The sequence below is a fragment of the Eurosta solidaginis genome, chromosome 5, assembly GCF_040869045.1.
Source record: "Eurosta solidaginis isolate ZX-2024a chromosome 5, ASM4086904v1, whole genome shotgun sequence".
In the NCBI taxonomy this organism is placed as follows: Eukaryota; Metazoa; Arthropoda; class Insecta; order Diptera; family Tephritidae; genus Eurosta; species Eurosta solidaginis.
Window position 1 is genome coordinate 135483952 of NC_090323.1, and position 14982 is coordinate 135498933.

At 37.3% G+C, this 14982-nt stretch overlaps 1 protein-coding gene across 4 annotated transcripts in view; it reads left to right on the forward strand.

Moving 5' to 3' along the window:
* The window catches only part of Rbp6 (RNA-binding protein 6), a 1756398-nt gene that overhangs the window by 818681 nt on the left and 922735 nt on the right, over positions 1–14982 (forward strand). For all 4 annotated transcript variants that reach the window (XR_010953559.1, XM_067788144.1, XM_067788145.1 and 1 more), the window contains one exon: positions 2954–2995. Coding sequence is in view for 3 of the 4 variants with exons in the window: in XM_067788144.1 (XP_067644245.1) it covers positions 2954–2995 (42 nt within the window). In the remaining variant the exon portion in view is untranslated. The remainder of the gene's footprint in view (positions 1–2953; positions 2996–14982) is intronic.

Here is a 14982-nt window from a genome sequence, read left to right on the forward strand (position 1 = left end):
GGGTGGTCAATCAAGGCGCATACATACATACATACGTGCGTGGAGATATGCGGTTTTTACTGCAAGCAAGCAACAGAAGCGCCAATTCAACCTAGTTGTAGCGATTGTGACGTAGACTGTCAAGCAGCAATGTCCGCGATGAGTGAGTGTTGAAGCGACGGCAGCAGAGAAATGCGGTTTTTACTGCAAAGCAAAAACAGCTGTAGAGCGATAATGGCGTGGATTTGCAAGCGGCAATTTCCAATATGAACTGTGTTGTAGCGACAGCAATAATGATTACGGGAGCAAAGACGATGATTGCTTGTAGCAGAATGTAGAAATATTAATTTGTAGCGCTGACGATGTCCACGATGGTACGTCCAACGATGGCGATGAGCGGTCTAACGATGACCACCAGTGCCCAACTTAATGTGTTACTTACGAAATTCGAGGCCCCACGTTGGGCGCCAAACTATGTACGGTTAAAAGCGTTTTTCTAACCAATGCACAAACGTATTCTATGTGAAAACGATCCGAAAAGATGACGAAGTGAACACGGTGGTCAGCTGTTAGACTAACTTTTATTTTGCAAATTCACTTTCCTAAATACATAATTTTCAATAGTGAGCCCAGACAAATTCTCTTATACAAAAAACAATACAATTGTTGCTGCATTCATAATTGCACCTTCCAGCACCTAATAAGTATGTATATGTGTATGTACATGTGATTTTTAAGCAATGCAAATGAGCTGACAAAGAGACTGCGAAATTAACAATAGTTGAGTGACTGGCGTTGGACTACACCAATAACGTGTACTAGCATAACTGCCAGCAAATATCGGTAATTCAGGCGAATGACCGCGATAGCCGCGGCCTCCAATTATAACTTAAAGAAAATAGAGTTTTAAATTGTGTGAGCTAACTGGCAATGCCGTGGTTCTTAATCGGTGACCCAACACCCCTATTGCCTATATCTGCTATTACTGACAAAGTCTAATTTAAAGGCACGTGACGCCAGAAGGCAGTGTCCAATCAGAATACCGGTCATGTGTCAACAATCTTCTCTTCAACTTTTTTAGTCTAAGGTTGTAAGACCTACACATAATCTTTGACACTTTACAGCCCCGCGCTTGGACCCACGCCTTTCCCGCTTGGTCTATCATATGCACCTCTCACCTTCTCTTAATATCGCCCAATCTAATTGGGACGTCTACGGGCAAGCTTCAACGGATGCGCCCTTTTTAGCTAGTTCGTCCGCTTTTTCATTCTCATCTATTACCATATGCTCAGGCACCCAATATACTCGTAGATGTATGCTTTTTCACGTACCGATTCTTTCAGGGATTGTTTACACTCTAACACTCTTTAGATGCTGTGCTACTTATGCGAGATTGTTTCCTTACTGCTTGGCTGTCAATATATAAATTTACACGTCTGCAGTTTAGATATTCTCTTCCAGTGTTTCTGCTGCTTTGGTTACGGATAATACTCCCGTATTGTATTGTATTTAAATATTTTTACAAAAGTTTTATCAATTCCATTCTGGACTAAAAGAAAAAAAACTGAAAACCTGATACTTTTGCTCTACAAATAATTGTCGAAATAGTAAAAAAATTACATTTTCAATCATTTTCTTCTTTGTTTACGGAACATATTCCGCTATTTGTCGTGTTGGACCGATTTGACAAACCAAATTGCATGTTTATTTACATGGAGAAATGTCGTTTGCCCTTCAAAGCGATGATGATTAATGGGGATATATTCCGGTAAAAAAATAAAGTTTTCCAAAAATTTCGATTCAAGTGTTTTTAATAAATACACTGTCTGCGTGTTGCAATTTTATCTTAAATTTCCTTCTGGGAAGTTCATGCTCACGCACTCACTAATACACATATATTTTCATTTTTGTCGACCACTTATCTAGATCATGTGGAATCTTGCGATCGATTTTTAAGAAACTTGAAACGTTATGGCCGAGCCACAATGAAGTTTTCCATACAGATGCGTTCAACGCAAGTTTGTACATTTCAGTAACATCGCCACAATCAACCAATATGTTGCGTTTATAAATATGGGGGAACTTCAGACTTGGCAATTGAAGTTTATTTCGCCTTGCCCATTCACATAAAAAATTGCACGAAGCACTGTTATAAGCATTCTCACCATACAATAAAAATACTTGCCAGCAAATCTAGTGTTCTATTCATTTGTTAAATTGATTACATATAAGATTATGTCCTTATTTAAGGAGACATTTTTCGTTTCTTTTGGTCCATTTATATAAAGGAAGTACTCGAAATTTTTTAATCTTCTGTTTTTTTTTTTTTTTTGATATAAGATTTCTATATTTACGTAGCTCTAATCACAAAGAATACGATATTCATGAATATGTTGCTCATTCATTTATTATGTTAGCAGTGAAAACTTTATATTAATCCACGTCAACATTATAATTTCATTAAAGCCAATAAATGCTATACTCAATTTTGCGCACTTCACACATAATTCCGCCTACGCTCTTTTGATCTACACTAGGAAGATATGATGCTTATGAAAATGTGGCAACCTTTTGGAAAAATATGCGCCCCAACCATCGTTATATAAAAATGAATTAGGTTTTTAATTTATTACGTGCTATGAATTTTAGAGATTTTGGGGTTCTAGGGAAGGGAGTCTTTGCGTTGAAAAAGCCGAAAGGCCTTAGTTTCTGGGAAAGCTATGTGACAACCCTGATTGCTAGACAGTAAGAAAAATATAGTAGGCGGTTATACGTCCGTACTGCGAATACAGCTGTAGTAAATACTTAGGCCATCACAATTTGAAATAAAAGTTAGTACACAAAAGTTGGAGCCTAAGATTCCATGGTAATAAATGAACGCTTCAATGGATTTTATTATAATCTTATTAACCAATATTTTGTTTTGTTAATGTGGTTTCTTTTTTGTGTCTAATTTTTCTACTATCTTTTTCAGATTGATCCGAAGGTAGCATTTCCCCGCAGAGCTCATCCGAAAGTAAGTAGCGTGCAAGATTGCATATGAACTTATTTACTTACATACATACATATCAATATAAGCTTTCCCAAAAGCACACCATATCTGGGAATGTACTGTGAATATTTCCGCTGGGCGGCAACTTAATACGCCAAGCCAATTATTTACTTTTTGTTTTCCCTTTTATTACAACTATTTATAATAAAAGCGCAGTCCATTTTAATTAGACAATCAGCAGAGCAGATGAGTTTGCTCATTTTAATGAAAAAATATATATATACTTAATTGATTGTCGGTGTTCTTCAGTATCGTCTCCTTCCGATTTAGATTGAGCTGGTTGGGCCATGGGGACCTCACATAGACTGAATGAGTGTTACCAGAAATTTGTTAAACGATAAAACTAGAAAATCCTTTCAGAAACCAGATCCTGTATTAAAAAAATTTTGGCAAATACTAGAAGCACAAAACGTGCTCGGTTGTTTCCTCCTCCATCCCGCACTTCCTACATCTGTTATCACTGGCAAGGCCTAATTTAAAAGCATGTGATGCCAGGAGGCAGTGTCCAGTCGGAATAGACGAATTGAGCCGATAGTTCCTTCCTTTCAATGATGACAATAACTTAGTTTATCTCCCCTTCTTATAATGTAGCCCAATATGAATCTAGCATCTGCGGTCTAGTTTCATTTCCGTCTATTCCCATATGCCCATGGAGCCAGTATAGGTGTATATTTGTTCCTTTCTCTATTCTTCCCAGGGATTGCTTACAGTTTAACACACTTTTATATGCGATGCCTCTTTTGCTGCTTGGCGGTCAATGGAAAAATTTACGCGGTCGCAATTTGAGCTTTTTTCCTTCTAATGCTTTAGTCCCCCTCAAAAACATTAGAGTGATCTGGCAGCTTGCAGGATTTGTTTGTAACCTGATATATACGTGTATCCCCTTGTCTGCCATTTGAGTTAACCTTCCACTTTTATTGTGGCTACAAGGCCCACTTGCAGAATGGCAAGTTATTTTTTAACTCAGAATTTGTTTAAAAATTTGTCAAAAAAAGATGAGCTTAACCCTTTATGTCACGTTGACTCTGACTTAAAAAGTTAACTTACCGTTCTGCGAGTGGGCCTAAGAGACCCATCGTAATGCAGTAGGGACCTGGGAAGCCTTTCCGTCCCATATTTGATGACACTTTACTACTATGGCGTATGGTCTGTGCTCAAGCCGCCCCAAGGTATTGTATCACGTTGAAGTTGTTAACGCTATGTTTTTGCAACAAATATGTAGGTTGGGTGCGCAGAATGGCATACAGTGCAGCCGTCGGGTTTTTTTAGGGCTCCGGTAATGCCTGCATGCCGCCTCTAAACTTTTTTGGTACGTTCTTTTTTCAGTGGCCATCCACCAAACAAGAACCCATAGTATAAGAAACTCTTTACAATCACTATAATTATCCAATGAGAGAGACAGGGAGATAGAGATAGATAAAGCGCCATTTTCTTCACTATCTCCTCCACATTGAGGTTCCGCGATAACTTGCTATCTAGAATATTTGGTACAAGGTTTCTCCTGCAGTTTCACAACTCTTAGCTTAGACCTTATCCGGTTTGGGGCTCTGTGCCTCTTAGAAAGACCATGCGTTGGTTGTCAACCCGACATTAGATGTCCAGGTATGTATATCCCGACGCTCAAAGCACTTTCCGTTTATGATAAATGCAATATCAGTTTGAAGGGTCCCATATCGAGTCGCCTAACCACAGTCGACAGCAGAGGTGAATGCACCCCGCCCTGCGGGAATTCAACGAAGGACCTTCGGTATGCTAAATAGACGAGCACAATACCTCCATGCAAAGCCGTCGCTAAAGAAGCACATCATAATTTTTTGAAAATCTAAATCAAATAATAGTATGGACTAAGATTATTTAAATACTTCTTTCCATCTAAAGCGTCTATTAGTAAGAACAACATCTTGGTTTTTTTTTTTTTTTTTTTTTTTTGTTGAGCAGATGCCTTTTCTTGTAGGCTATTACTTTGCAAGTTTGCTAAGGTTTAAATAGCTAAAATGATTATAAATCGTATAAGAATAAAATGAAATTCGAAAAAAATACGATAATACTTAGCGACATAAAATGCAGATGAGCTAACTTAGCAGAAAAATAAACCCATTATAAAAGAAAGCAAAAAAATATATATATTTAAGTATGCAATGCGTACGAATATATTTAAAGTTCCCTGCAAAAAATGGTGTACTATTCGCTTAGTAAGGTGGCCCTTGATTAATTTCATTCCCCTAACATGGGCTTTTATTGGTCATAAATTTTTACGTGTACCCAATCTTAAGGAATACTAGGGGGACTCATTAAACCTTGTGATTGCTTTATAAAGCGTGTAAACGTGTAAATTTATGTTGTGCGTAAATGAAATGTCAAATTTTATATGAAAAATCATTTACACAGTTTGTATAAATTCATGTGCAGGTTTCATCTTGTAAACGCGGTATACTCAAAGGAATGCAACTTTACAGACATAACAGCTATTCTTTTCATAAGAATTCTAAGTTTTGGTTTTTCACCTAATCTTGGCATTTTCTAATTTTTATAATAATCACAATTTGGTTTTTAAAAAAAATATAGCTGATCGGCAATTAAGTTTATCAAGAATATTACTAGGTGCGTGAATATAACAGGGTATATAAACGTATATAATTTTACACCTTATAAATTTATAAGCTTTAATGAGTCCCCCTACTAACACAAAAGGGAAATAAAATGTGTAAAATAAACTCTAGCTTAAAAAATGTTTTAAGCTGCATGGGCAGATCCATACCAAAATAGTAATAAATTTTAATGCAACATCGGATTATTTCTTTGTTTTTACACAACACCAATACAATAAACAAAATCTAAAAATTTTATTCGGATTTCAGAGGAAATAAATTCTGTAAGCATTCCCGTAGGAGTAGACCGATTGTATCTGTAGACGAACATAACACACCGTTCTGCAATACGCGTAGGGTATAAAAATCAACAGTCCGACAGTGCTGATTCAGTCATTAACAAGCACAATTGGTCTGTCTATAGGACATGTTATACAAAGGGGAACCAAATAGAACTGGTTAACGTTACATGTTCCGTATCGACTCATCGGAATTGAGCCTACACTAATAAAATTTTTTGCAGGGTATATACTATGTACGAGTGTATAATGGTATGTGTAAACTTATGGTTATTTATGAGTGGAAGTATGAGATGGGCATCATAAGAAGCGGCGGCAATTGTGGGTATAAAAGAATTTTAGTACTTTCAGTTAGCAATGTTGTTAAGGGAAAATAGAGACATGAAGGGTAAGTAAATGCCACTAAGGGACTGGGTAGCTGGCATATTTTTATTTTTTTTTTTTAATAATTTTCAAACACTTCACGCAACAGCACCGTTAAGAAGTGAAACGACGTGCAGCCGCATTTTAATTTTTCAACGCGTCGACATTGAATTTTTCTCACTTTCACGCATCTTACCTATTTTCGCAATTCTGCAGTATATTTACTTATTCGCTATAGAAACTTAACACTTAGCACACCAACATAAATATGTAGAGAGGTATTTCTTAAGCAAACATAAGTACCTATGTATGATAATACAATTTCATGCAAATATAATTGTGAGCTATAATATATATCAAATATAAGTCAAGTGATCAACATTCCAATTACCGAATAAAATATTAGTGAATTAATTCGAGTTTGTCAAACTGTGACTAGAACGATAAACGATTATAGTAAAGTATATGTACTTACTCCTAATTTTTCAATTAATGTGCAATTTTAAATTATATATCTATGTATATCAGTGATGAGCTTACATATACTACAATTTTTTCAGGTTTGTTTCAGAGTTTTCAATTGAACTTCAGTTATAATTTTCTAATTTAAAATTTTAATTTTCTGAACTTCAAATGTAATTTGATGAACTACAAATCCTGAGCTTCAATTGGAACTTTCTGAACTAAAACTAAACAAGTAAGGAAGGCTAAGTTCGGGTGTAACCGAACATTACATGCTCAGCTGAGAGCTTTGGAGTCAAAATAAGGGAAAACCAGCACGTAGGAAAATAAACCTAGGATAACCCTGGAATATGTATGTATGACATGGGTATCAAATGGAAGGTATTAAAGAGTATTTTAAAAGGGAGTGGGCCATAGTTCTATAGGTGAACGCCATTTCGGGATATCGCCATAAAGGTGGACCAGGGGTGACTCTAGAATTTGTTTGTACGATATGGGAATTGTGGTAGATGTAAATGTGGTATTATATTAGCAATAAGCATCAATAGTAATATGGTGGCAACGCAATGAAGTTTAAAGTTTAAATATGTATTCACAAATGTACGAACGAAAAGAAAAGAAAATAAATACGGGTCACTTGGATCGTGAACTTCTACAGGTGTAAGAAAGAACCGCAAAATTAAAGACGCTATTAAAATCAAAGTTATCGAATAAAAAATAAAGAAATTTAATATAAAGCTAAGCAATGTCACGCAAACAAGACATCATGGATGCCTTCAGAAATATGGGTGTCGAATTCCCAGAAATGGCAAGCCTGCAGCAATTATAAACTTTGCTAACCTCATCGGTGGGCGCATGTTCGCGAAACGGTAAATCGACTACGGTAGATGGCGGCTTCCCGTTATAAACATCCGCTACCTTAATTCCGTCTGAAAATATTGCACCAATATCATCCTCATTGCTATTATTGCTTTCAGCACCATCAACTGGCGCACCAGTTACAACTTCAGTACAAATAGCAACTTCCGTACAAACAGCACCTTCCGTACAAACAGCACCTTCCGTAGAAACAGCACTTTTTGCACAACTAGCTCCTGCAGCACAAACTGCACATTCGGCATCTGATGTTACATTATCCATACAAGGAGCCTCATCTAATTCAACTGACGAGCTAGCAGAACTAGAAGCCCAGCTCCAAATAAGGCAACGAATCCTAAAACTCAAACAGGAAATAAATATTTTGGAAGGAAATTCAATGCCAAGGCAACCTTCCGCCAATTTCGCCGACATTGAAAATGCCCTCCCGAAATTAAGTGGAGACGATGGAGCAGATATAGTCAAGTGGATACGTGACTTAGAGCACGGATACGGACACGACGAAAAAGCACTATCACTACTCGCACGCCGTATGCTCACTGGAAGCGCACACCTTACATGAAGCTTGTGAGTGTTCATTCTTGGGGCGACCTCAAATCAGCTCTAATGAATGAAATTAAAAAGCCAGTAAGTGTCAAACACGTCTTTAAAAAACTTCAATCGAGAGTGTGGCAGAAAACCGAGAGTTTGACTCATTATGTATTCTCGATGCCAGAAATCGCAAAAGCCGCTCCGATAGAAGAAGAGGAGCTGGTGGAATTCATCGTAGATGGTCTACGTGACAACACTGGAAGCGCGTTGATTTTTGGTGGTATATCCACCCTGCAGGCACTAAATTCGTTAATACCAAAATATGTAAAGCTGTACCCGGTACTAACAACCAGCACTAAGGAAGTAACGGCTGCACTCAACAAATACTTTGAATATTACAGCCGACACCATAGATGTATAACAGATAGAGGTAGTTGCTTCACATCAGCACAATTTAAGGACTATCTAGAAGATAAAAACATTATTCATGTAAAAGTAGCAGTGCATTCACCACAGGCGAATGGACAATTAGAAAGAGTTAATCGAAGTCTAGTGGGAATGCTAGCTAAACTCAGCGACCCTATACTTCATGCTGACTGGGTAAAACAACTAGGGAAAATTGAATATGCGCTAAATAACTCAGTAAATAGATCAATAGGAATAACCCCACGCCAGGCTTTGTTTGGGGTGAACCAAAGATCCCGGAATGAACCCCAAATGACCCCGAGGGAGTCCCCAAAAAGATCCCGGCATGACCCCCAAATGACCCCGAGGGAGTCCCAAAAATGTCACGGAATGACCTCCAAAAGACCCCGAGGTAGTCGCAAAAGTCATCCCGAAATGACCCTAAAACATTAGGAGGATTGCGGGGGAGCCCCGGAATGGACCCCAAAAGACCCCGGGAGGATCCCCAGGGTGTCCCAGAAATTACCCCCAAACGGCCCCCAAAAAACCCCGCGAATACTCCCCAAAATCATTTCAATATTACCCTAAGAAGCTTCAGAACTACACGCGAACTGGTTACGCATATGGGTATATTTTCAGGGCATCTCGATGGTTTATTTTTTTATTTTTGAATAACTGAATAAAAACTAAAATTTTATTGTTATTCCATATTTTGTAAATAATGAATAATAACTCAACTCTTTATTCAAAATTTGCAAAAATAAGAATGGGCGTTTATCATCAATTAGAATATTTTGAATAACGAGAAAATGTTATTCATTATTCAAGAAATGCTTGAATAAAAAATAACTTTTTATTCATCAATTAGAAAATTTAAAATGATGAATAATTTTTTATTTTTTATTTTGATTTGTTTCATTTCAAAATGACTCAACCCTGAAACAAATTCTAGAGTCACCCTTGGTCCACTTTATGGCGATATCTCGAAATGGCGTCTACCTATAGAACCAAGGACCACTCCTTTTTAAAATATTTATTAACACCTTTCATTTGATACCCATATCGTACAAACAAATTCTAGAGTCAGCCCTGGTCCACCTTTATGGCGATATCTCGAAAAGGCGTTCACTCATAGAACTAAGGCCCACTCCGTTTTAAAATACTCATCAACACCTTTCGTTTACAAACGCATTATGGAGTCACCCCTGGTCCACGTTTATGGCGATATCCCGAAAAGGCGTCCACCTATGGAACTAAGGCCCATTCCCTTTTAAAATACTTATTAACACCTTTCGTTTGATACCCATATTGTACAAAAGCATTCTAGAGTCAACCCTGGTCCACCTTTATAACGATATTCCGAAAAGGCGTCCACCTATAGAACTAAGGCCCACTCCCTTTTAAAATACTCATTAACACTTTTCATTTGATATCCATAATGTTCAAACGCATTTTCGAGTCTCCCCTGGTCCACGTTTATGTTGATATCCCGAAAAGGCGTCCGCGAATAGAACTAAGGCCCATTCGCTTTTAAAATACTTATTAACACCTTTCGTTTGATACCCATATTGTACAAAAGCATTCTAGAGTCACCCCTGGTCCACCTTTATGGCAATATCTCGAAAAGGCGTCCACCTATAGAACTAAGGCCCAAGCCCTTTTAAAATACTCATTAACACCTTTCATTTGATACCCATATTGTACAACAGCATTCTAGAGTCAACCCTGGTCCACCTTTATAACGATATTCCGAAAAGGCGTCCACCTATAGAACTAAGGCCCACTCCCTTTTAAAATACTCATTAACACTTTTCATTTGATACTCATATCGCACAAACAAATTCTAGAGTCACCCCTGGTCCACCTTTATGGCGATATCTCGAAAAGGCGTCCACCTATAGAACTAAGGCCCACGCCCTTTTAAAATACTCATTAACACCATTCATTTGATACCCATATCGTACAAACAAATTCTAGAGTCGGCCCTGGTCAACCGTTATGGCGATATCCCTAAATGGCGTCCACCTATAGAACTATGGCCCACTCCCTCTTAAAATACTCTTTAATACCTTCTATTTGATACACATGTCATACAAACACATTCCAGGGTTACCCTAGGTTCATTTTACTATGAGGTGATTTTCCCTCATTTTGTCTCCATAGCTCTCAACTGAGTATGTAATGCCCGAACTTAGCCTTCCTTACTTGTTTTTTTTTTAATTTTATGCATGCTGAGTCAGTTCTACGTAGGCAACCTAAATGTCAAATTTAAAGATTATAGGAGACGCGATGTTACGAAGAGCTTTAATGAAATAAGACTTATTGCAAAAAAACATGTGAGGATGAGTCTTTGAGGATACTGGCTACAACAGTTAGCACGAAAATAGTCGTGCCAATTTTACCAAACTATCAGTAAAATTGTTTTTTTTTTTTCAGCAATTTAAGAAAAAACTTTCTTCTGTTTTGTAGCTGGAACTATGCAAATCAATCAATCAATTTAAGTAACAAAGTACAAGTTATGCTAAATAAAATAAAAGCTTGTAGCGATTTACCTCAGAGGGGATTTGGGCCGGGCTTGTGTTTCAATTTGGGCGCGCTCCTCTTTAATTTTTCCTACAAATTGGCAGGAAGGAACCTACATGTTTTATGCCAACTCCGAACGGCAGCTGCAGGGAAGATGAATTTTCACTGAGAAGCTTTTTATGGCAGAAATACACTCGGAGTGTTTGCACCGGCCCTGCTTAGAAAAACATTATTTCTAAGTTACATTACTCTCACCAAACATCACTTAGAGCTCTATATTCATCCATTCTTCTTTATATTTATACATCTTTCCTCTTCGCGTTATGATAAAACTAATACACCAGTATGCGACGATTTTCATTCAGTTGTTTTTCCAGGCTCACTGGAACCCTATGATTTCCTCATAGCCGCGCAAAAATGAATTTTGAGTTGAATCGTTACAATCGCGCAATATGTTGCGTTTGTAAAATAAACAGAAATTCAGACATAGCAGTTTAAACTTGTTTCGGCTTGCCCGTTCACATAAAAAAATTCTCGAAGCACGGTTATAAACATTCTCACTATGCAAGAAAAATGCTTGCTAACATATTTTGTCTCCTATATTCATTTGTTAAAATTATGTTTTTAACTGTTAAAAAATGTAAGAAAAGTTCCGGCGAGTAGGGAAATATAATTTCACTTGCAAAGTCTGAAAGCACTCATAGCCAAAGCAAATGTCGTATACTGCTTATGCTTTGCTTGCTACAAAAGTTGAAAGTTGGTTACTTTTACATGTCAGATGGCGCTGATGATGCGCTATGATGCGCTATTTGTCGCTCCCCAAATACGCACAATCTAAGCATCCGTCAGCTCACGATGCTGCATTAAAAATCTTATGTGGCGGGCATAGCAGCGGTGGTAGGTAGAAAATTAGTAATGTGCTCCCACTGCTCGCCTCCATCGTCCGGTCGAAGACTGGTCTGAGTGATCAGGCTTAAGAAAAGTTCTATTAGAGCATTTGGCGGACAAAATTTAAATGTAAGTGTATTAGTAAGAGCTAGAGCATGAGCATCCCAGTAGGAAATGTAGTAGGAAAAATGCAACGTGCATTTATTAAAAACAATTTTATCAAACTATTTGGAAAATTTTATTTTATATTTAGAAACACATATGTATATGGAAACATTCCAAGGTCCCTTAATTCATCAAGTTGTCGTCATTTCTAAGGGTAGCCGATGTTTTTTTTATTTAAGTGCAAATAAAATTTGGATTGCCAAAGCGGCTTGGCACGGCAAAATCGCGAAAATAGTGGCGATCACTCGCTGAAAAATGTTTAAAATATATGCGGCTCATCTACTTAAATTTAAACATTCAACAATATTTTTTGGAGACCAGAAGTTCAATTTTTTGTTGGCTCAGAAAAAAAAAAAAAGTTGTGAATGAAACTGCTGCAAGTTTTGTTAAAATAATTTTAAAAATATACATGTATATATTTATTACCTATAACAAACCTAAAAAGAGAAAAATCCACACTGAACATGTTTAGACCATGAGTTAAATACGGATATTTCGTCTTAGCTTTTGCGTTTGCCCATCATCATATTTCTTAACATTTGTGCGACAGCCGCACACAGTCTTTTTTCTTTGCTGCCCTTGGGACTGGGAGTGAAGAGAGAGTAAAAGCTCCGTCATATAACCAGTTTTTCATAAGATGCGTTTATCACAATCTTTTGCATTATAGGAAGATTGCATGTATTTTTATGGAGAACGGCAGATCGAGCGACACTAGCGCCGTCTGACATAAAAAAGTTGCCATCTTCCAACTTTTGTTGCAAGCAGAGCATAAGAAGAATAATTTGAAATTTGCTTTGGCTAAGGGTGCGTTCACACTATGCAGGTGCATTTAGTTTTCCCACTCGTTGGTAACTTTTCTAACATTTTCACAGTTCAAAACTGCAAATTATATAAATGAATAGGATACACAATATGTTAGCAAGTATACTTCTTGTATAGTGAGAATGCTTATAACAATGATTCGCAAAATTTTGTACGCTAATGGGAAAGGCGAAATAAACTTCAATTGCCAAGTGTGAACTTCCTTCATATTTACAGGCGCAACAACTTGCGTGATTGTGGCGATGTCACTGACATGCATGCATTGAATGCATCTATGTATATAAAAACTCCATTGTGTCTCGGCCATGAGAATATATGTGAAGGAAGTCTGGCTCAATTGAGTTATGGCGTTCCGAACACTGTATTAGGCCCTTATTATGTATGTCACCGTGAATGTTTGCGTCGCATTCACTCACATTCACATTCACCCAGAATTCGTATTATATAACTTCTTACGTTTTCGCGTTCGTTCTCTTACGTGTCACTACGTATTCACTGAGACTGTCAAGCCCAATACGTAGCTAGTATAACCACTTATTAATTTTGTTATTTCGGAAAAGTTTGCAGTGCAATTTTTTCGGAATAACATCGTTTTAACGAGCTGGCAATATTACAGGGAAACACCTGACAAATGTTACAAACAATTGTAAACAATGGAGAAAACTTCATCTATGGAGAAAACTTTATCTATGGAGAAAACAGTGTAAAGCAATAAATCAATAGATTATTAATATTGTTTGGTAATATTTTTATGTGAAGTGTTTATTATTGTTATTATTGACTTTTTGTGAACATGTAAAAATAAATTTATAAAAGAAAACAAACATATGCCTGAGTGTATCACTTTAGCCTCCTTCAACCAAATTTTGTTTCAAGATTTCTTGTTCGAACTTCATTATAAATTGCTTCAATGTTCCTTCAAATTGTATGTCGGGGTTGATTCTGGATAAGTAAGAATTTAACATGTAACAGGTATCCAGATTGAAGTTGAGCTAGAGTGACTCGCGTCTCCCTTCTGCTTTCCTTCTCTGCGAGTTTGGGTTATTTAACTTTAAGAACGGGGTTCGCAGGGCAATTTCTGGCATAGAGGTCCAGGAGCCGACATTGAATGTCATCAAAGGCATGTGCATCATGGACAATTATGGCAATCGCATTTTCGCCAAGTACTATGACAAAAACGTCCTTCTAACTGTATGTAGAAAAACGTTTGGTATTGGAAAATATTATGTTGGCATTTGATGAGATCTGTGATGGCGGGTAAGTGGAAGATGTGTTTTGTAAGTTGTGAAATAGTTCAAGAGCTGACGTGGTTACATCATTTTTAATCAGACTAGATATTAGGCTAACTGAAAGTGTAACAGCTCTTTATAAAGGTTCTTTGTTATATTAAACTAATACTGTAACGTTTTTTTTTTTTTTTTTTGAGACTTTTAAGGTGATGGTAACGCAAAAGACTCTTGAAAGCACAGGGGTAAGGTTGCAGTATATCTGATCTTTAAATTAAAAACTGCAACGAAATGCTTAGCATGTAGTTCCTGTTGGGTGGGTTTTAACCATGTGGACACTTCAGGCAAATAGGGCGTCACCACCGCGTAACTTGTAATTCTTCGATAATACAGTCTTGACAAATAGCTGCTAAAACCACAACATTGTTTTAGCAATCAAAGATGTTCTTCTTTGCAATATCGAAAAAAATGAATACTTTGCATAGGCAAACGGGGCTGTGAACAGATGTCGTTGTTGTAGTGACAGTGCTTCGCCCCATCCAATAGGTGCGACCGATCACAAATTTTCATCAATATCCTCTAACGGAAGTTCAAGGAAACTTGCTGTTTCAACAGGGGTGGATCATAATTGAGGAGTGTTAGAGAACTTGGTTCCACAATACAGTTGAAGAGATGGTTGGTGTCACGTGGGGACGCGTTACAAGATGGACATATGTTTTGTATATCGGGGTTGATTCTGAATAGGTAATAGTTTAACCTGTTACAGTATCCAGATCGAAGTTGAGCCCTGGGTAGTGTGCGTT